The sequence below is a fragment of the Hetaerina americana genome, unplaced genomic scaffold (genome assembly GCF_022747635.1).
Source record: "Hetaerina americana unplaced genomic scaffold, ioHetAmer1.1.p SCAF_25, whole genome shotgun sequence".
NCBI classification, from domain to species: Eukaryota; Metazoa; Arthropoda; class Insecta; order Odonata; family Calopterygidae; genus Hetaerina; species Hetaerina americana.
In genome coordinates this window covers 7189387-7213940 of record NW_027286819.1, presented here as the reverse complement: position 1 = coordinate 7213940, position 24554 = coordinate 7189387, and the positions used below count along the sequence as shown (strand labels likewise).

Sequence of the window (24554 nt, the reverse complement as noted above, 5' to 3'; positions counted from 1 at the left end):
ACCAAATGAAGTATGAAATGGCAATCAGGGCCTCATTGAATCTCATACGGCATATGTGAGCAACACTCAAAATATTCCCATGGCAGGAAGGCGTCAGCCTGCTTTAAAGTAATGTTCTCCTAAAATGAGCAGAACCAAGGCCATTCGACACAGGAACAAAACTTCTCCTTCCATGTAAGTATGTTATTTTGGTATGTCTGCCTTCTTTATATTTGCTAAATATAACATATTGTACGTGCATGTTTCAATGTACGTTTCATCCATGTAACATTTGTTCACCAAAGGAATTTATATTATGAAACTTTTTGTTTAAATTTCCTGTTAACATATGCTGTCATTTATATTGGATAGGAAAATATTGCGGCATTTCAAGAGAGGCCATAATGCGACCCACACTACACCCGTGTGACATGAAACCACTTAAACGGGGCAATCACAAACTTAAACTTAATCCCACTATGATTATAACTGAAAACAGCATTTTTGTAGAGGCCAGGTGCAGTGTGATATCTGAAGTTGTATTATATTGCTCTTATCGCAGGTGATGAGGGATCACCATGGATATTCTTCACTGCAAACACGGCGATCGGGAATCACAGAGTTGGGCTCTATTTCAAGCAGCAACATGAAATTCACTGAGGGCTCTCAGACTGATGCTAAAATTGTGGAAGAGCAACTCAAGTTTGCCTCAATGTTTCAAGCCTCCATAATTGTGATGAGTGGGTGACGGAGTATGACTGCTTATTCTGAGAAAACACAAAGCCACACCTCCTCTCTTATATTTGCATGAATACATTACTTTGCAAGTACTCTCCTAACGTGTTTGCCATAGTTTCAAATGTGCTAATTTTGTAGAAAAGGATATCTGTAGCATGGAATTTCGTTTGTATAAAATATTCATACACTGAATCCTTTTCAACACAATCTCTGCACAATTCATCTGCCATACCTATGTACACTTCAAAATATTTTCCCCGAAAATGAAAGCAAAAGAACTAAAACTTTCTTACATTTGGAACAGAGTTAAATTCACCTCAATACGGAATATTGAATGAATATTTTAAAACAAAAATTCAAAATAAAATGAGTGACCTCTACTTACGATATTATATAATGAAGGTGCTCCATTAATGCAGCCGTCAAGAGTATCTTAAAGACAAGAGCTGGAAAGTAATTGTGCATGAAAAGTGTTTTTTCGGTGAAGAAGTATGGCAGGTAGTGTGAGAGGTAACCACCAAGAAGAACCTCTCCAGTTATCATAAATTTCTTCCATGCCACTGAAAATATTTAATCAAACAAGCTACTTAAGAATACATAAAGAGTAATTTATAATGTTGGGGCAACAATAAGAAGAGAGAAAACAACTGTATTGACACTTGGAAAATGTCATTGACCTTGTGAAGCAATTCGACTTCAGTCAAGACATCACACATGCATTTTATTTCTACTACAAATTAGGGAGGCCAAACATTTTCCGGGATCTTAATCCCAATGAATATGCTGCCTTTTTCTTGTTTTTTCCTCTTCTTGAGATACATAAATCTAAGTCACAGTAGCCAGAGTGTTAGAGGTACATATGGTACAACTATACTTTCTACGATTAATTACGAATATTGTAGAAAGTATGTTAGCATTCTAAAGTGCCCCATGGACTCAGGTTAGAGAGCTTCAACAAATACAGGAGTGGATGATGATTGGTAATGGTGGTATGGATCGAAGTATCAAACATATTAAAAACATGGTGCATATACTGGTATCTCATAATCATGTTTGTACAGACTAGGATTCCACTTGCATCACAATTGCACCTGGCCTTACACTTAGTAAATACACTTTTGCAGATGCACAGTATGTACGTGTTCAACTAGGTTGAATTCCTCGGAGACATCACACAAGTTGGAAAATTGAATGTGAAATGGCGAAGCATGTGGAAAATCCGTGGACTCTTTCCCAGAATGAATTTTTCATAGCCAGTAGATTTCATAGACTGCCTCATGCAATGACATAAATATTGAAAATACAAATTCTGCTCTTTAAGTCAGCCCTGAAACACACAGCTATTTGCTTGCGTGAAAGGGAGCTATACTAGGAGCTAGGGAATCCGAGGGAAATGATAATCGGAAAATATGGTAATAGTACATAAATAATTAGATTAAAACATTAAATACTATTGATAACTTTTGATTTTGTGAAATAAAAAACTTTTGAAAAAGCCCACATATTTAAAACTTCTATTTTTGATAAAGTAAATTGAAATTTCAAATCATTTGATTTCTGTACGATTGATATTTTATTAATATTTTGAGGAGCTGTGAAAAGAGAGAGGGGGGAGAAGGGGAGGGGGGAGATAGAGAGGGAGGGGGAGATAGAGAGGGAGGAGGAGAGAGGGGGGAGAGGGAGGGAGGAGGAGAGAGGGGGGAGAGGGAGGGAGGAGGAGAGAGGGGGGAGAGGGAGGGAGGAGGAGAGAGGGGGGAGAGGGAGGGAGGAGGAGAGAGGGGGGAGAGGGAGGGAGGGGGAGAGAGGGAGGAGGGAGAGGAAGGGGGAGAGGGGAAGGGGGAGAGGGAAGAGAGGGAGGGGGGAGACAGGGAGGGGAGGAGAGGGAGAGGAAGGGGGAGAGAGGGAGAGGGAGAGGGGGAGAGAGGGAGAGGGAGGGTAAGGGAGAGGGAGGGGGGAGGGTGTGGCACAGGTAATCTGCAAAAAGGGATAATTCACAAAATGGATAATTAAGACTATACTCTAAATATTAAATATTTTTCAATCATAGTCGTAGATGCACACATACTTTTCACGACGCTAGAAATCTGCAATGAATATTCTTACTAGATTGAAAAACAAACTCAAGATTAGGTTACATAGTTCTGATTAAAATAAATTTTCAATGGTAACTTCAAAATGTAAAACTAATTTATCTAAGGATCAGTTGCGATAATAAATCAATATAAATAAATAATCCACCCAAATCCCAAATGACGGAAGTGTATTCCCTAATCCGCAATGATTATAAAAACAAAAATATTAGAGCTTATAGTCATACAATTCACTATTTAAGTATAAAATATGAATAATTATATTAGAAGGAAGAAGTACAGTGATAAAATAAATCAGCATGATCAGCACCATGTTTCAACGGACAACCATACTTTTCCGGATGTAAAATTGTTCCGAAATGCTACCATCCATCACCAATAATATCAAAACCATAATGCAAATTAAATTATTACCATATAATGAAAACTTACCATCTGAAATGTCAAAGCATTTTCTCCTCTGACGAAGAAGATAAAACACTAATAGTGCGCAATATATGAAGACACTTGCAGTACCCGAGTACCAAATCACCAAATTTCCAAGGAGGTGAACTTGAGCCTGAGAAATAAAATGCCAAAAAACATTATTAAGATTCCTGGGAAAACGTGGAAATTATTTTTTCATCTGGTCATCCTTACTATGTACATCGTATCTCCACAAGCAAAGAGTTCTTCAAGAGAAAAAAGACAGTTATCCAGGTTACTACAAAAACTTGATTTAAAAACAGCCATGCTTCACTTTAAGGCAACTAGTTGGAAATCAATTCATTATGTAAAAAGCACTCCCAAAATTCTTTTAGCTTTTAATCTCTTGTTTCAGCGTAAAAATATATTTACTACAAGCTGATTCTACAAATCATGCGATGAAATATCTAAAGCAGTGTCTAACAATAAAACCATTAACACATTAATCAACCCGAAGGTTGGTTTAGTGGGAGATGGTAGAGGTCACCAGGTACTAAGCCCGATGGGAAGTGAAATTCACACCTTAAGGTAGGGGGGCCATAATCTACACTCTTGGTTACTTGATATGGATGACTGGGAGTTGTTTTCTTATTCGACAGGTATCCTCACCAAGAAAAATTGTCCAACCTACACTTAAAAATGGTGTCTGATATCCATCCTTCAAATAATTCCTCCAGTTTTCCAGGTTTTAAAAAGGAAAGATGCGAACACCAAAAGTCAAAAAGCACAATTTTAACTTTTGTATTAAAAGACCTATTTCAAACATTGCAACCCTTGACAACAAATAATAAAAGATTTTTAGCAGCTTTATATGAGTCTTTGAAGATCGTGAAACTTCAAATTTACATAACCCTGATTCGCACAGTCTCTGAATTACCATAGTTTTTCATGGACTGGACTGATCTCCATATAAATCACTGCAGCCTCAAATTTAAACGTCTGAATCCAGAGTTTATGTGAAATCTCATTGTCCCTCCGTTGCACATATGATTTTGATCATATTTTCCCTGTTTCATGTATTCCTCAATTCAAGTATTCGCTTATATCACATTCATTCCTTCATTTAAAGTATTCCTAACTTTTAAATAGGTGGTGCATTTTAAAAATATTTCTAAAACAAAAATCAGAGAATAAGATCAACCAACTTGGTTGACATGGAAATTATGGATACTGGGTAAAAATAACTCTATAACCCACTGAAATTTTTGTTTTCAAAATCTGGATTCAACGAAGTATGTCATCATCATTACAAGAATGTTTTGCTGGATTAGCATTTTAAATTATAAGATTTTATTGACAGTGAAGAGGAAGCATTTTTACAAAATATAGTCAGAGAAGTTATTTGCTCGTATGTCAGCCTCAGCTTAACAAGATACATTTTTTTTTTGTTTCATGGCAGAATAGGCTTGTAATGAGTTACCTAAATTAACACAATTACTGCCGACTGATCTAATTAAGAAATGCTATTTCATTTTACAATTGATTTACCAGGGCATGGTGAAAATTTCTCAGCCTGACACAGAGATGTTCCAATCAGGAAAAATTTATGATTCCTACCTGGGCACATGTATCATTAGTTCATAAGACAAGTTTCAACTTGTTCCCAATATTAGTTTGTTTACACGTATCATTGCAGTAGACGCCTTTCCTGTTTTTCATTAAAATGTAAAAACTTGAATTTGGTGCGGTCATAAAATTCTTTGTTTTGGATGGATTAACCCTCCCCCGTAAGGAAATTCATCCGAAGTTGATGAAATTGTATGGATGGGACTGCTCCTTCTAAGTCAACCGTTAAAAAGTGGGCAGCTGAATTTAAACGTGGTCGCACATCCCTCGAAGATGACCCGTGTGAAGGATGAACAAAAATCACAACCACAGAGGAAAACATTGAAAAGGTGCACGATATTGTGTTGGACGATAGGCAAGTGAAGGTGACTGAGAAGATGGCATAGGCCGTGTGGGGCACATGTCGGAAGAAAGGGTACGAAATATCTCGAACAAAGAATTAGGGATGCGGAAGCTCTGAGCAATGTGGGTGCCACATTAGCTGAATGCCAATCAAAAGCAAATGACTAAACTAATTTCGCAGCAATATTTGGACCGATTGAAGAGGGAGCCGACCAATTCTGTGCCATGATTTGCCATCATGGATGAGACATGGGTCCACCACTACATTCCAGAAACAAAACAGCAGCCGAAGCAGAGGGTGGTAGCCAGTGGTTCAGTGCCGAAGAAAGCGTAGTCGATTGCATCTCCTAGAAAGGTCATGGTCGGTGTATCTTGGGATGCGAAAGGGATCCTGTTAATTGATTACCTTGAAGAAGGCAGAAAAATTACAGCCGAATATTACTGCAACCTTCTTAACCAACTGGATGCCAAAATTTGCACAAAAAGGCCTGGCTTGAAGAAGGAAAAAATCATCTTTCACCAGGACAACGCATCTGCTCACAAAGGTGCATCAGCGATGAGAAAACTACAGGATTTGTCGTATGATTTTCTCGGGCATCCCCCCTTTTCTCCTGATTTAGCACCCTCAGACTTCCATCTGTTCCCAAAACTTGAAGGAATTTGTTTCTAAGAAGTGCTTTGCATACAATGAAGTTGAGAGGGCCGTAGATGGATATTTTCAGAGCCTTCCAGACTTTCACTTCCGAGAAAGAACACTGATGTTGGAGAAATACCAGAACAAGTGTGTTGAAGTCAAGGGAGATTAAAGAGGAAAGAAAATATTTTTTTACAGGCTTTCATTGTCAGGCCGAGAAATTTTCACCTTACCCTCATATATGTATTGCTATAAAATGGTGAAGAGAAAATAAAAACATTGAAAATAAAACAGGAAATGAAAATTCTATCGAAAGCAGATTCAAGTGTAACAATTTGAAACAGGGCATAACACATTGAATCAGAGTGCAAGAGACAAAAAATAAGCTCCAAATTAGGAACTAGGAACATTCCTTTCACATTACATTGCCACTTCCCCTGCCCATGGACCACGACCTTGACGTGGAGAAGGGCACGGGTGCACTTATGACCCGTTGAACTGCATAGCAATGTTGACACGATGTTGAGGAGAACGAAAATATCAAGCAAGAGATGAAGGGAGGAAATAGACATGTTAGGTCCATGCAAGATGAGATAGAAAGATGTCAGGATTATCGAAGCGGCAGTTATAGAGTAATACAAGGGAGGAGAGTAAGCGCAAGGTAGCCACAATGCTGAATAGGAGACTGGGAAGAAGGGTAGTGAGTGTGGAACAGGAGAATGAAAGACTACTACTAGTATGAATATGGAGTAGCCTCATAAACCTGGTCGTAATAAAAGCTGTGTATGCCAATAGACAGTCTAGACAGTCATACGAGGAAGAGGTGGACAGCGAGTGTACAAGATCTGTACCTTGTATCAGATCAGTCTCCTGTAGATGATCAGTTAGACCAAATTGTTGCAAATGCACTCCGAAATAAACACAACAGTGATTGGGGATTAAAATGCAGTGGTAGGTGAAGGGAGAGATGGGAGTGAGACAGGAAAGTGGGGCAATGAGAAAGGAAGGCCTTATGGAGTAAATGATAAGATTTTTGGATGTGAAATATCTTAATTATAGCCAACTCCGTGTTTAAAAACCAAAGTTGATGTCCATGGTCTGTTCCAAAAATAAGTTGGATGAATCTGGGAAAAAAAAGCATTTCAGATTTAGGCACAAATCACTAGAATTCATCAACAACCCCCTTTGCACCGAATACAAAGAGATGCCAGTGACTTGGGCAATTGCAGTATGTTTCCTGTAAGACATCAAAAGGAATCTCTTGAAGGCACCTTGCCACAGACTCATTGACATTATCCAGCATCCAAAAATGGTTGCCTTTCAAGCTCCTTTTTTTATCTTAGGAACAAGAAGAAGTTCATCTCTGCCACATTGGGACAGTAGGAGGGCGGGGCTGGGCAACGTTGCCCCACCTTGTGCTTGGCAAGGTACTCGGAACTTCACAGGGGAGGCGGTGTGGGACGTTGTCATAGTGCAGCCTCCAGTTGCCCGGGATCTCCTTCCTGACACCTAGCACTTTTTTCCACAGCCTTACGAGGACTTCCCCATAAAAATTAGTGTTCACTGGTGGTTTCCATGATAACTAATGCCAAAATAAAACTTCGTACTTCCACGTATAAAATAAACGCTAATGGGACCTAGGTTTCACTGCGGAGCAGCATCATCAGGTAAAGAAATTACATCCATACAGGTATGAATAGACATATTTTTTTGCTGTGGCGGTGGGTGGGTAATTGGGAGAGGCATGGGTTGAGGGTTAAGGGAGGGGTACAACACCATCCTTGACAGGCAGTCGGTTGATTGGTACAAAGGAAGGGGAGGGAGGCCTTAAAAGCAACGGAACCTAGCCATGACCTAGCAAAACTTTGATTTGTCAACCTCTAAACTATATTGTGGAGTTCGTCACTCATTTACGGAGAGGTCACTTCCACTAGAGGTCACTTTGACTAGATGTCACGAATGATATTCATCACTTGTGGATGAACGGCCACATTTAAACTCTTTACCTGATTGCATAATGTCATAAGTACAGTTGAAGATGTTCCACGACCTTCATCAAACTCGGTTTTGATCTCTTTTGGCAATAAGCCTTTCAAATAGAAGTGTTTAATCACCACACAAAGCTCATTTTTTCCATTTTCAAAACAAACAAAAGTATGTTGCTTTAACGGACTATGAAAGTGAAACACTTGATGGATAGGGCTGGAGCAGCTGTCTAGTGAGAGATGAGGCTTACCAAAAGCAAATCTTTTCTGATACTATGAGTGCCATCTCTTGGATTTTCTTATAAATTATTGAATGACCCATATATAATTGAAATAATTATTAAGTACACAAAATGTAGGGATTGTCCACACTCACATTACTTTCCGGGCTGACCCAGTATGCTATTCCAGTGGACATAAAAGGCCAATCAAATGGACTGCTGCTGTACATATGATTCTGAACAGTATCTGTTCCACCAGCACCACCCCCAGTTGTGAACAGCATTTTCCACTGCAGCTCAGAAAATTTCTCCCAGAAAGAGAGGCGAGTAGGACGGAGAGGAATCATTTCTGCATTCACTAATTCTTTCTCCCTGTCTTTCTTATCCTCACCTAAAAATTCCAACAATATCATTATTTAGAGATAAAGCATTTTCATTATGGTATATACATCTATTTATAAAAATTTACAAAGAGATAAACAATATAATAATACTAAAATTAAGTAATCTGCCAACTGTTACAGATCAAATACAGTAGGGCTACACCAGATATAAGGTACATCTTGGCTTATACAGGAAGAATATTCAGGTGGAAAAGGTGATTCATTCAAGGTATTATACCTATTTCAAGGAAGACTTCAAACTATCTCTAACAGCAATCATCTTTTAAGTATTGTGACAATCCTCATTTTTACACCACTTAATTTTTTCCTTCCTTCATACAGTCTACAAACCGCAACCTTTTCCTTTCTCTCACCTCCTTATTTAAGGTTTACCCTTCTATTATGCCGTCGAACATATCACCACCTGTCAATGCTTCCTCAATTCCTCCAGAGATATGGCATACTTGAGGTGCTCTCAATCATGCACAGCAAGTAGGGATCAGGATATGACTAAAAACTTTCCTACCTACAGGGTTTCAACCTGGGTTCTTGAGGTGGGAAGCCAGTACATTACCTACCACATCTATTATCTGAAAGAGCCATGTTCATTCATTCATGTATCTAAACATTTCTTTGAAAATATATTAAACTATAGCATTAATTTTGCTACTGGTTAAGGTAGGTTTTGGATGGGCAGAGCTGATATATTTGTACAACATTACATTTACTTGCCTCTTCTAACAAAGACATAACCTGACATCTGACATTAAAGTAAGTCCCTCTTTAATTCCAAATTCAATAAAATCCCTTATTTAGACTTTTCTAGGTTACCTAGAAAAGCATAAATTATAGAAAAAAGAAACTGACAGATTAACCGAAAAAGAACAGGATTGTTATTTGTCACTTGAACTATAGCTCTCCTCCTTTATTTATACATCATGAATGAAAATAACAAAAATAAACTAAACATCTTGGATACCTAAAATATGTAAATTATTTTCTCTTTCCTTATCGGAGCTTAAAAGAGTAATTTCTGACTTCATCATATTTCACAAAATCAAGAAAAAATTAATTAAGGTAAAAGTAACAATTTTATGAAAATGAATTTTTCAGATACCTGTGGATCCCACTAATAAATAAGATGTATAAAGATGTAATACCCTTCCTATCTCATTGTCTAGTATGCCTGGACCTAAGCTGTCTTCCTCTACGTCATTTTCTTTTTCAATGTCTAACTTTGTTGGTCTGAGTTCTTTACTATACAGTTCTTCTATATACTCCTTCCATCTCTCTTGGATCTTTCCTGCGTCAACTATTACCTTACCCGCCTTATCTCTAACTGTTAGCATAGCTCTTCCTTTCTTACTTCCCGATATTGATTTAACTTTGCTGTACAGCGCACCGATTTCACCCTTCCTCTGCAGACTTTCCATATCCTCACACTGCGTCTTCCACTATGCTTCTTTTGCTTTATTTGTTGCCCGCCTCAAGTTATTGTTTCATTCTTTGTACTTCATTTTGCCTAACTCTGTATCTATATTCTTCCATTTTCGCCGCTCATCCATCTTTGTAATCATCTCATCCGTGATCCATGGTTTCCTAGTTCTTTTAGCGTTAACAGTTCCAATAGTGTCTTTAGCGGCTTTTGATAACCCTTTCTTGATACTTTCCCATTTTTCTTCAATAGTACTTAGCTCTTTACCATCCTCCATGATTTTCTCTACCGCCTGTTTGTATTCCTTCCTTTTCAACCCATTTAATGCTTCTACATTCCATTTTCTAACTCGCCGCCCCTGCCTTATCTTTTTGAAACGTACGCTACATTTCATAACAACTAAATTGTGGTCTGAGTACGCATCCGCTCCCGGGAAGCTGTGGGAATTTATCACCCTGTTCCTAAACCTGTGATATATATATATATATATATATATATATATATATATATATATATATATATATATATATATATATATATATATATATATATATATATATATATATATATATATATATATATATATATATATATATATATATATATATATATATATATATATATATATATATATATATATATATATATATATATATATATATATATATATATATATATATATATATATATATATATATACTGATACTGTAATAGCCTTCAGCTGGTCAGTTGCAGCTGTTCAAATGTTTTTGGCTGTCCCAAAATGAGATTCCTTGGGGTGATTTTTCAACTTTGGGAGGAGAAAAAAGTCTCAAGGACTAAAGTTGGGCAAATAAGGAGGCTGAGGAGCCACAGGAATGTTTTTGCTGGCCAAAAACAGGTTTATTGAAATTGCTGTGTGACAAGTAGCATTATCATGATTCAACACCCGGTTGTTCTTGATGTTTGGTCTCACACAAATGACCCTTTTTTGAAGATTTTCAAGAACCTCCTAGTAAAAATGTTGATTGACCATTTGGCCTCGAGATAGAAACTCTTTGTGGACGATTCCCTGAATAGCAAAAAAACAAATCAGTTTGAATTTGATCTCCGGCTTCCTCATCATTGCTTTTTTGGGCCTTGAAGAGGTTGATGTGCGCCAATCTATGCTCTGGTGCTTGTTTTCTGGGTCGTATTCACACACCCAAGACTCGTCACCAGTAATGATACGCTCCAGATTCAGGGGTCATTTTCAATGAAATCCAATTCAAAAAATTCAAGGCACCTTTCCCTCCTGATGTCCTCTTGGTCTTGCAAAAGGTTTATTGGCACCATTTTTGCACAGATTTTTCTCATCCCCAATTCATTGGCCAAAATCTGATGAATGGTGGTGTGAGCCAAATTCAACTCTTCCCCAATCATCATTCTAACTGACGATCTGAGCACACCAGATCCCAGATTATGTTGACATTTTCATCGGTTCTTGAAAATGAAGGCTTTCCGCTTCAAAATGCCTTAAACCATTCAAAAACCTGGGCTCTTGACAAAACACTATCTCTGTAGGCCTGCTAAAGTTTCACAAGAGTTTTCGTTGCACTGTGCCCAGTACTGAAGCAAAACCTGATAGCACATGGTTGCTCAAAATTGATGAATTCATTTTGATGACTCATTTTGAGAACACAATAGAAAAAACTGTTTCCCAAAAAAAATCATCATGGACAACCAAATGACTCGAGCAAGTTCAAACCCATATTGAAGGCAGATCACATGTTCCCCTGCTGCCCCTCCAAGCCCAGCACCTCCAGTGTTGCGAGTCTCATTACTTAATTTACAGACCTCATGGATATATATATATATATATATATATATATATATATATATATATATATATATATATATATATATATAATGGGCCGACACAATATAACACAAATAGAATAGAATAGCAACATTTTAAAGGACACTCACACGGATGATTGCAGTCTCTCTTGAAGAAGGCCTCTGAGAGGGCCGAAAGCTCGAATAATTTACCGTGTGAGTGTCCTTTTAAATGTTGCTATTCTATTCTATTTGTGTTATATTGTGTCAGCCCATTATTGTGCCGCTCGTGTGAGTTTTTCCGTACAATTGTGATATATATATATATATATATATATATATATATATATATATATATATATATAATTAAAAGGCAATCTACCGGTTAAGGTAGGTTTTTGGATAGACACAGCTCCTAAATAAATATTTTGTGATTCCTAACAAAATACAAAATCCAGTATCCTACTCTACATTAGACCGCTCTTCAGCTCTGAGTACTTTCTTCCTCCCTTCATTCCGTCATCATCCCTATCCTGTTCCTTTCCTGCCCTCATTTGCCTAACATTCTCCCCTCAATTACAGCCTTCAACATCCCACTGCCAGTCAATACCCCCTTCATCCACTTTTCCTGCCTCCATAGGATTGCCCCCAACAAACCCCTCTCTTTGCCCACCATACCAAGTACTTCCACATTTGTTTTCTTCTCTGTCCATTTCACCCTCTCCATTCTTCTCCACACCTACATTTCAAAAGCCTCCAGTCTACGTCTATCCTCCTGCTTCAATGACCACGTTTCCCCACCGTACATAGATACGCTCCATATCAAAGTTTTTACGAGTCTTTTCTTAACATCCTTACTCGACGTCCCTGTCATCAACTCTCTCCTCCTTGTGAAAGCCTATTTGCCTAGCGCAATTCTTCTCCTTTCGTCCCTACAACTTTGACCGTGTTGGTCCAAAACACTACAGAGATACATAAACTGTTCCACCTGCTCTAGTTTTTGCCCTCCTATTTTCATGTTAAGCTTAGCCTTTTTCTTTCTAGAAAATCGCATAACCTTTGTTTTATTAATATTGATTCTCATCCCATACCTGTCGCACTGAATTTCCAATTCACTAAGCAATGCTTGCAGCCCCTTGGCTGACTGACAAACTAAAGCTTGGTCATCAGCAAACCTAACTGATTTTACGAATTCTCCGCCCACTTTCATTCCAACCTCCAGTTCTTCCCATGCCTCTTTAATCATTTCCTCTGCATACAGGTTGAACAGCAACGGTGATAATGGGCAACCCTGCCTTACACCTCTTCCTAACAATGCCCAACCGGACTCCCCGTTCCCCACTCGCACCTGAGCAGTCTGAGACATGTACAGGTTGCGGATTAGCCTCCTTTCCCTCCAATCTATTCCTATTTTCTTCAATATACTTATTAGTTTTTCCCAATTCACTCTATCAAATCCTTTTTCGAAATCTACGAAACAGGCAGATGCCTCCTGGTTGTGTTCTATATTCCTCTTGATTAATAATCTCATTACTGCAATGGCATCACACGTACCTCTCCCCTTCCTAAACCCAAAGTGATCATCATCTAAGTAATCATTTGCCCTACTCTCTATCCTTTTGTTTATGATCCTGGGAACAACTTTAGCTGCATGGGATATCAAACTTATCGTCCTGTAGTCCTCACATGATGTAGCCTTTACCTTTTTTGGAATAGGAACTAACACTGATCTCACAAAGTCCTCTGGCCAGATTCCTTCCTCATAAATACTACAAATTAGCCCATATAGCCTCTTCCTCCCACATTTTCCTAAACATTTCAATAGTTCCACGGGAATGTTATTCAACCCCACAGCCTTATTTAGTTTCATCTCCCTTAATGCCCTTTCTATCTCATCGGCGAGTATGCCTGGACCTAAGCTACCTTCCTCTACGTCAGATTCTTTTTCAATGTCTAACTTTGTTGGTCGAAGTTCTTTACTATACAGTTCTTCTATATACTCCTTCCATCTCTCTTGGATCTTCCCTGCGTCAACTATTACCTTACCCGCCTTATCTCTAACTGTTAGTATAGATCTCCCTTTCTTACTTCCCGATAAAGATTTAACTTCGCTCTACAGCACACCAATTTCACCCTTCCTCTGCAGACTTTCCATATCCTCGCACTGCGTCTTCCACCATGCTTATTTTGCTTTATTTGTTGCCCGCCTCAAGTTATTGTTTCATTCTTTGTACTTCATTTTGCCTAACTCTGTGTTTACATTCTTCCATTTTCTCCGCTTATCCATCTTTGTAATCATCTCATCCGTGATCCATGGTTTCCTAGTCCTTTTAGCGTTAACAGTTCCAATAGTGTCTTTAGCGGCTTTTGATAACCCTTTCTTGATACTTTCCCATTTTTCTTCAATAGTACTTAGCTCTTTACCATCCTCCATGATTTTCTCTACCGCCTGTTTGTATTCCTTCCTTTTCAACCCATTTAATGCTTCTACATTCCATTTTTTAACTCGCCGCCCCTGCCTTATCTTTTTGAAACGTACGCTACATTTCATAACAACTAAATTGTGGTCTGAGTACGCATCCGCTCCCGGGAAGCTGTGGGAATTTATCACCCTGTTCCTAAACCTGTGTCTAACCGGGATATAATCTAGCTATGAGTTTTCCCAAGCCCTCTTAAATCAGCCAAAACAGTGTCAATTTACAAAGGCCGAGGCGGTAAAATGGCGATGAATTCCTGTTGAACCAGTTGGGGAAAATATTTGAAATAGCTCTTAATCATTATCTGGTATCATATCTTGAAACATATAACCTATTATCCGCATCTCAACATGGATTTAGAAAAAAAAGGTCCAATAAAACAGCCACATATCACATGGTGAATCAAATACTTTTAAGTTTGGAAATAGAACCAAAACTAAAGGATTAATTTTTGATTTCACTAAACCTTCTGACTGTGTCAATCATCAGCTACTCTTGTATAAACTGAAACGTTATGGTATAAGAGGCACACCCTACAAATAGATTGAATCATATCTAAGTGAACAGCATCAGCATGGAGAGCTCTCAAGAAATGGCTCCAAATTTGTTTCTCCTGGCAGAGAAGTAACACTGAGTGTTCCCCAGGGTTCTGTACTTGGCCCTAAATCATTTTTAATTTATATTAATGATCTACCAGATAAGCTTAAGTCCATTAAGGGAATAGACCCATTACTGCATGCTGATGATACAAATATATTGTCAGCCTCCTCAGTGGACAGTTTGACAGAAAGAGCAGCAGAAGCAGCTCAGATTTCCCATGAATCGTGCTTTCTGAATTCCTAAAACCCAATTTTAACAAGTCCAGACTGATTTATTTCACTAATATAAACAAAGCTTCCACTGCAATCTCAGTAGATGTAGGTGTAAGCAGTCCCCAAAATTCCAGTACCCAATTCCTGGGAATTATCCTACATAGAAACATGTCTTGGATATATATTTAATGTCATCTTGCAAGCATAGGGTAATATTTCTTAGTACAGGTCCAACCGTGATTTCCTTAGTCACTATACAAGGACCTGCAATGACCTAAAACAACCATTTGTCTGAACACATAATACTGCTCGTGGCCCCAAAGCAATGGGCTTAAGGTTATTCAATAAACTTTCCCAAGGCATCAAATATGAAACAAAAGTACCTGTTTTCAAGAAAATGCTGTTCAATCTACCGAAAAATAATATGTTCTATTCTGTAAATGTGTTGTCTCTACACATCAATTCTGACTGAACCAAATAATATGGAAAATATACATTGCACTTTGTCTAAAATTGTGAAGTTTATATCTGACGTGTCCTATATTTGTGTATGTATGAATATGCAACAAATCTCTGGACAAATAAATGCATTATTATTATTATTATTATTATCAATAGAGTAGTGATTACAAGGAAAATATAATTACATATTTGAACAAATTTTCATATTAAAATGTATAAAGGGGATTTATGGTATCAAAATGTTTGCTAATAAACATTATTTATTCAGTGTTCATTAATTTTCACGAAGTAAGAGCCTAAAACCATCAAATTATTTAATTGAACATTCAAGGATTTAAAAGTTAGTAAAAGTAAAAAGAACACGTATTTCAGAATTTAAATAAACTATAGGGCCATACATGTATATGCCTAGCACAACAAAATATTCAATCCCTTATTAGTGAAAAACGGATGCCATCATGCATTCAATTAAATTTGAATTAATGAAAATTAATACGTATGCATTAAGTAGGCACCAGAACAGATCTGGCCTCCACAAAATATTCCCACAGTAAAAAGTGAACATGAGAACTATGACTCCATCTTACTCTGAGTATATCGATGTTCTTCCACGTTCCATATCGCATCATCATGCTGAATATTCCGATCAGATACAACTTCATGCTGATTAAAACCCCACTCAGGTAGCTGCTTCCCACTGAAGCGCAAGGCATGGGAGGTGTTGACATGTATGAATTGGACCTGTTATTGAAAAATGCAGAAGATCATTATCAATTAGGTGCAAATAATATATTTTAAAGGGTCTCGAAAGGTTAGCTTATTAAAATTTAAAAAATATGATCCACTTTCAGCCCACATTGAAAAAATGAAGAGGGAACTTTATGCTGACGAAAAATTGAAGAATTAAATGCATAGGATAAATAAACAACCACAATTGGAAGAATTTAATTCTTTTTAAACTCACATGGAAAAGATTTAATTATTGTACCATACATACATGCATATGGACTTTCTATATTCTATCACCAGTATATGATGCACTGGGATGAGGAGCTTAAAGTGAAATGATTTGAAAAGGTCCTTTTCTTACTGTGGATACCACTGAAGGATAGCTTCTTCCCAGGTTTTCATCTTCAGGTAACCTCAAAAGAGTTTTTCGGAGGCTTTGGTTGATATTCCAGGTGCTCACATCAAACTTGAGAGCTGATACCCTGATTTTATCCTTCTTCTTTTTCAGATCAGACAGTCTCTTTAGCTATACCAAACTAATGAACCAAACAAGCAACATGTAACCCAGCTTCCCACTTCTGAAACTGCTTCTCCCTGTCTACGATGCACAAGGTTATGGGTTTCCATTTAGTACCATTTTTGTTACAACTTTTTCTGTCAGAAGAACTCAAAACATATAGGAATAAGATTTGGAAGTTACAAAAGCAAATGGAAACAACTGGCCATCTATCATAAACGTGCCATGAAGATGGAACAAATGGAATTTTCTTGAATGAGTTATTGAGCTGATGTTTCAATGGTCAAGCCATCCTCGGAGAATTGAAATATTTAAGTAGACATATGCAGACCATCTTGGGTGTTCTCACATCTATACTGCCAACTAATTATATTTATATATATATATATATATATATATATATATATATATATATATATATATATACATACACACACACACACTGGTGAGCCATTCAATAAGTCCTTAGGAAAAAAGAAAAAAACAAAGTATTTTGGGTTGACTTTTTTTATTTCTCAGCATAATCTACTTTTAGCTCAATACACTTTCCCCAGAATTCCACCAACTTTTGCAAGCTACACCAAAAAGTAGGATTCTGGATGGTCCCTAAAATAGGCATCTGTGTCGGCGATGTCATTTTGACATGTCTCATTATCGGTCAGGCTATTTTCCAAGTTTGGAAATGAAGAGGCTCCCTGGGGAGGAATTTGGTGAATATTAAACATAATAATTCGAAATTCAATTCATAATTTTTGCCATTGAAACTGTGCAGCTATGCATCCCTGCACTGCCTTGATGAAATAGAATTTCTTTTCTTTGCCAATTGATGATGCATTTTCTTGATTTCTTCACTCAACCAGGGCGATAATGATACATAATACTCTCCATTTATCATTTGTTATTTTTGCAAGTAATTGATGTAGATGATTCTGCGCACCCCAAAAAACTTAGGCCATCAGCCAACAAGGCTGATTTCACTGTCTTTGCCTTAAACACAGCTGGATAACCTTTATCTTCAAGATCTTGTTCTCTGTTTCTTTGCCTCTGAACTGTAGTAAAGTATCTATGTTTCATTAACAGCCATGTATCCATCCAGAAACTTGTCAGGATTGCGACAGAAAACCACCAAACCAGGCTCCGAATCAAACAAATTATTGTGTTTATTTTCCACTTAGAGTACGAGGGTGGTTCCCTAAAAAGTACCCGCGTTTGACGACAAAGGGCGTTCCTGAGGGAAGTTTATGTTATCATCGTGTGCTGCCATCTATCAAACGACGGTAAAACAAATTTCAGACTGATTAAAAAGTTAGTTTGGATTTGGAAGATATTAGAGTTAGATGCGTTTCGTGATTTTCGCAAAGATGGAAAAAGAGCAGTATCGTTTGGAAATTTGCTTTTTGTTTTTGGATGGGAAGAAATGTGAGGAGATAAAAGCTAAGTTGGATGCTGTTTATGGTGACAATTCACCATCTATGACTACAGTTAGATATTGGTTTTAAATTTAAACGAATTTAAATGTGGGTGAATGTCTGTTTTTGATGAGGAGCGACCAGGATGCCCGGCAGACTTGGTTACCGAGGATATCATTCAAAAAGTCCACGCCATGATTCTCGCTGATTGACAAACGAAAGTGCGGGAAGTAGCAGTAGTGGGCGTGTCAACCAGAACGGCAATTAATATTTTACATGATAAGTTGGTGATGAAAAAATTGATTGTTGGCCCGATGGGTGCTGCGATTGCTCACGGTGGACAACACATTCATCCGAAGTTGTCGCCGCCAAACTGCATGAACTTCGTTATGAATTGCTGCCGCACCCCCCGTATTCACCCAATCTGGCTCCCTGCGACTTTTTCTTATTCCGTAAAATGAAGAAATGGCTCGCGGAAAATTTTTTAGCTCAAACGAGGAAGTTATCTCCAAGACAGAGACGTATTTTGGAGAGTTTAACAAATCCTATTTTTTGGAGGGGTTAAAAAAATGGTCGGAACGTTGGGAGAAGTGTATCTTTCTAAACGGGGACTATGTTGAAAGAGAGAAAAAATGTTTTTGAAAAAATGGTTTCTTCATTTCTAACACGGGTACTTATTGAACCGCCCTCGTAACATGGAACCCATATTGCTGAGATTTTATCACATCCAATTTTTCAAGCAAAACTGAAACTGCTGTACCTTGTAATATGCCTGTGGCCATAACTATTTCACGATGGGAGGATGGGCCTGCCCTCCCCTACTGCCAACCACTTCGTATCCTCAGTCTTCTACCTTCCAAGGTTTACATGCACATTTGCGTTTGAAATTAAAATTATGCATCAGTTACCATTTTACTTACTAATGATTCAATGGTATGCCAAATTGGTCCAACTTGATCACGGTTGACAATTTCTACTCTCCACAAATTTTGCGCTGGCATGGACACATTGTAATCAATGTAACAGGACACTTCCTGAAATTATGAAAAAGTGTTAGGGCACTTACACAGCAAAAACAGCTTCATGCAATTTACACTGAGATTCCAAAATAATTTGGCCACAAACATTGGGAAAGGAAATTAATTTATTTTAATAGAATACCTAGGCATGTACACCTATAGAATAAATAAGTATAATCACGCCAAATAGGACATCAGAGGAAATCATTCATTCGTGATCGACACATGCCAGGTTAAACTGGTAAACACTGAACTCAACATTTTCCTGAAATATGATTGCTTTTACACAACACATTCAGCATGCCTTACATTTATAGGCACTGTCCCCAGAAAGTGTATGATGAATGCAGAGGTGTCTACGTGAAGATATCATTTGCTAGTACAAGCCACCATTTTTGTATCCCCACTTTGCCAAAGATTGGTAACAGCTAAAAGCTAACAACAGCTTTTTTTGAGTTGGCAATACTGCTCCTGGTGACCATTATGGACTACAAACCACCATCCAGTGCATACCCACACATACCAGCTATGAAGAACACACGCAAAAGGAATGTGAACACAATGAGGTCATGAGCCTAGGGTGGAAATTGAAACCAAGTAAAATTCAGGAACTTTAGAAGAAAAGGAAATAATGTGATCATTACAAAAATTTATGTACATGCACAAAAAGCAATGAAGTGAACAGAGTAAATATGACTTCCTATTATTTCATGAAGTCCACATGCATAACGGCAGCCCTAATTCAAGAAAGTGTTGGTAATAAATAGATTCAGGTTTACAATGAACTGCATTACCAGCAGAAGTAAAAATAAATCAAGAGGTCTTGTTGCCTTTATTGCTAACCATGCAATAATTTGGGGATTAGGTGAGAGTGACAGAGAAAGAAGCAAGGGTGGAGAGAAACCCGGTGTCGGTTTTAGCCTACTCTTAACAAAAGGTGCCAAGGGGTCAAACAGTTTAACGTCCCATCCGACAGATGGCTCACTCACTCAAAGTGCCCTCCATAAAGCACCTCAAGCAGGGACTGGGATACCATTGAAAAATATCCGCCGTCTCCAGGATTTGAACCCTCTGGGTGGGAAGCCAGTATGCTAGCCACCGCACCAATCCAATCAGACAAAGAGGGAACAGAACCGGAAAGTGAAGAAGAACACCAAGGTCGTGGTTTAAACATCGCACTTATCAGTGAGGAGACTGGCATTTCAGTCGGAACCGCCCACACCATTGTAACAGAGGATCTTGCGATGAGGAAAGTGTGCGCGAAGCTGGTGCCGAAATTCTTGAGTGAGGAACAAAAACTGTCGTGGGTGGAAAATTTGGACTGCTTCCAGGAAGATGAAGATTTCCTCGACAACCTTATTACCTCAAAGGATAGCTCAAAAGGAGCTCAAAGGATATTGGTTCGACTTAATCAAGGCGGTTCAAGCGGCGATGACACTAAAGGTTCTCAACAATATTCCCCAAACAGACTTACAGCAGGCTTTTGACGAGTGGCAGACGTGCCGAACTAAGTGCATCGATGCAGGAGGAATGTATTTTCAATATTATTAAGTAATTGTAATGATAACTGCAATAAATTTTGATTTTTGGAACCAGTGCCGATACTTATTGTACGGACCCTGTATGCGTGCAGGTGTAAGAGCCTTTGTGCACCACCGCAGTAATCAACCCAATGGTCAGTTTGATAGGTGAGGGTGGAGACCACCCAGTACGCCCAACAGTGTGTGAAATTCACACCTCAGGGTAAGGGGGCCAGTTCCTTTCCCTGCACCATATATGTTTCCCCCAGAGAAACTGCTACCAGAAAAGTCACGGGGATTATCCAGAATTGGGCTTGGCCCTCTAGTAAATAGTTCAACACACTACCCACTGGACAAGTATGTCCTGTCTAATTCTATTTGATTCCATTGAGTCATTAAAAATCGCATGTTAACTATATTCGATCACGGTTACAGCACAAATGCGCCATGTGAACTCACCTGGTTCTGAGGGGACATTGGAGCAGCTACATCGTGAGTATTTAGTGCCCTTCCAGTGATTCCATGAATCAGCTGTATTACATCTCCATGGTGTATTGCGTCAACTTTCATTGAATCATGAGATGAAACAGCTGCTGAAGACACTACCAAGTCTGACTTCTCAGGCCTTTTTACAATCCACCAATTATTTACATCTTTGAAAGAATAGCATGTAACCTATAAGAACAGATAAATTTTGATAATATATTAGTTATGCTTATCTTATGTCAAGAGGTAAACAAACCAAGAAAGAGACTAAGCAGATTAATTGAATGGTTTCAGGCGTCACTTGGAGGAAGTGATTCATATCGGAAAAGAAAATACTTTGTTCTTCCACAAGCATGACCTACAAAGTGGTTTTGACTTACAAAGTCATCATCAGGTGAAGTACAGAGGGGAGCTTAATATACTGGACAAAGGAGAGGAGGGGGGAGGTGTTGGTGAAGTGTGGGAGGAGGGAAAAGAGAAGGGAAACTGGTGTATGCGTGTGTACGTGGGGGCAAGGGGGAGAGGACTGTTGGGGATGGCCCTCAGGGGGGGGGGGGGCCGTGGAACAGAGGGAGGCCCAGGAGGTGGGAGCAGGCGGAATACATCAGGACATAAACCAATATACCCTTATAATGAGTGTCCTCGGAAGTTTACAAACATTCCAAGCCATTTAATCTTAAAACCCTTCTTCCCCGAAAGTAAAATCTCAGGAACAGTGTCTCTTGTGTGGTTATTGACCAGTAGGTGCTCGGCGAAATGAGAAGAAGGATTTCTGTTTTTGAAACAGGTGAAATTGCTTTCACACGTTCATGAAATTTGGAAACCCCCCCCCCTCCCCCCCCCCTCTTCTCCGTCCACTATATTAAGGGGTGTGTCCTCTGTACTTCCCCTGATGATGACTTTCTAAGTCGCCACCTAGGTCACGCATAATAAAATGCACGTCTAAGAACAAAAGCATTTTCTTTTCTGATAAGCAGATTAATTTATTAAACAAATGAAGGAGTCACTAAGGATGTTCAGCCATCCTCTCCAAATAATTTCTTCCATGTACTTCCTTATTAACTCAAGTACCTCAATTCAATAAAAAACTCCTTTGAAGTTTCAACACCTACTTACAAATTTGTAATTGCTGTTAATAAATTAATCAAGTTAAGATTCATGTTAATGATCAATGATTTTTCTGAATTTGATATTGCATGTTACAGCCAATGTTCATGGGTTTGCACCAAACATTTATGTAACTATGAGCATCATTTCTTTTATGTATTTTAACTGAGCCTGTGTCTTTGAGCTCCTCTTTGACCTGCCTTACATCATGTACATACACCACCCACCTGGTATTTTTTTATATGGTGATCCCTGGGCAAATAAAAAGTAATAATAATAATAATAATAGTCAAGTCTATTTAATCTAAAAAAAACTCCTTCAAAGCTTCAACACCTACTTGAACATTTGTAATTGCTGTTGATCAATTAATCAAGCCTATTTAATCAACTTAATAAATGAAAACCTGATGACTTTTGTGTGCTACACTTTCAAACCTACCTGCTGCTGGTGGGAGGAACCCCGGTCATCAGGGTAACGCAGTGGATAGACGTGCGCATGGGAATGCATCCAGCATGTACGCCCGTGAGTATGACGCAGCGTCACTTGTGATCCATGCGCCACCTCGAGTGGTTGCCCTTTGGTGATTGACGCCAGGCCACCCTGATGACGTGGAAATTTGCAATGAGGAAATTTGAGCCATCCTTGTGTTTCATTCATAGGAAAAAATTTCACTTCAGTTCCAACAGTTATTTTTTTTCTCCACAGGACTGTTCATTTAAGATAAAAGATTCATGATTTCTGAGCAACCTGATAGAATAAATGCTGATTTATGTACGCATGCACTTGATGATGTGATTAAAATAAAGACAAAGAAATTTAACACATTTGAAAATTACAGCAAATTCAATCAAAGATTTTCCTTGAAAAACCTGATTTCAGCTCATTTTCTTGCATCCTAAACAGATAGCATACAAAAATATAACGTACAAAACCACATCACATGAGGATTCAAGAGCATAAGTGTCAAAGAAAACATTACAAACTTAGGCTGATGCTTTTTACTTCTTGTACTTTCTAATTTCAAACGATGGTGAGGATTTATTTATGTGCGTGCGTACATGTATATCTGTGTGTTTGTATACGTAAAATGCTAATTTTATACATATTTATGCCATCAAGTTAACATAGTTATGATCACATACCTCAAGTGAAGCCTGGAAGGCACTTGTCATGACACTGTCGTGTGGACCTGCTCGAGAGAGAATGCAAAGATGTGCCCTAAAAACCCCCACATAAAGGATCACAGGGAACACCAGAATAACCAATGACTGAGCTAGAAAATGTTTAAGAGCAGCACCATCCGAAATATGCTTGTTTCCCAAGAGTTTCCAGAAGTCTCTCACGATCAGTGATATTGCTAGCAAGCATGTGAAGACACCAGCATATTTCACACTGAAAGAGAGTTTCATATAATTAGCTTCCGATGCCAAACAAATGAACTCATATCCTACAAATAAAATTCCTTTTAATTATGTCAGTGAAAAGAGTATATGACGTAGATTAAAAGTACAAAATTGATACTAAATCATAGTCTATCAATTTTTTGGGAAAATTCCACATCATTATATTGTGTAGTATATATTAACATGGAAAGTTTTCATAGAACTTCAAGTCATTAACCACACACACATTCCTATTCCATTTATACCAAATCCCTATCATTCAACTTTAATTATAAATTAAATAGTTCAAGTACACTCCACAGAGCGAGTTTGTCATGAAGTAATTATAAAATGAATGTTTAATGTCATTTTAACTAAATTTCTACAAAGTACATGCACTGAAGAACCTTGTACAATGACCATAATTTGTTCCGAGATCGTTCTCATAAAACGAAACATTCATTTAGGGAAACAATTTTTCTTACATAAATACAAATATATACATACACACACACACATACATATATATATATACTACCTTGATCAAAAATTTCCCGGAATTTATTCAGAAAATTAAAAATACAAGTTTATTCATCTAAATCTATATTGTCCCCTTCAAAGTAATCCCCATCGACTGCAACACACTTATGCCAGCGCTTGATCCAATCCTCGAAACATTTTTTATATTCGGTTTTCGGTATGTCCATCAGTGCTTCCTGCGATTTTTCCATTACTTCCTCTCGGCTGCTAAAACGCGTTCCCCGTAATGGTTTTTTAACTCGATTGAACAGAAAGAAGTCACAGGGAGCCAAATCAGGTGAATTCGGTGGCTGTTGGATGGTATTTGTTGCATTTTTCGTCAAAAAATTACGAATAATGATAGCACTGTGCGACGGTGCGTTATCATGGTGCAAAATCCACGAGTTTTCTGCCCACATTTCTGGTCTCTTTCGGCGAATTGCTTCACGCAAACGTCTCATAACGCCCAAATAATACTC

The 24554-nt window shown here is 38.1% G+C and overlaps 1 protein-coding gene across 1 annotated transcript in view; it reads right to left on the bottom strand.

The window, feature by feature from the left end:
- The window catches only part of rt (Protein O-mannosyltransferase rt), a 45789-nt gene that overhangs the window by 7743 nt on the left and 13492 nt on the right, over positions 1-24554 (bottom strand). Inside the window, exons 6-13 of the mRNA XM_071586719.1 lie at positions 23317-23566; positions 22613-22774; positions 21040-21255; positions 18962-19075; positions 15974-16127; positions 8176-8411; positions 3240-3366; positions 1103-1277 (exon numbers count right to left, since the gene is read on the bottom strand). Of these exons, the coding sequence (XP_071442820.1) occupies positions 1103-1277; positions 3240-3366; positions 8176-8411; positions 15974-16127; positions 18962-19075; positions 21040-21255; positions 22613-22774; positions 23317-23566 (1434 nt within the window). The remainder of the gene's footprint in view (positions 1-1102; positions 1278-3239; positions 3367-8175; positions 8412-15973; positions 16128-18961; positions 19076-21039; positions 21256-22612; positions 22775-23316; positions 23567-24554) is intronic.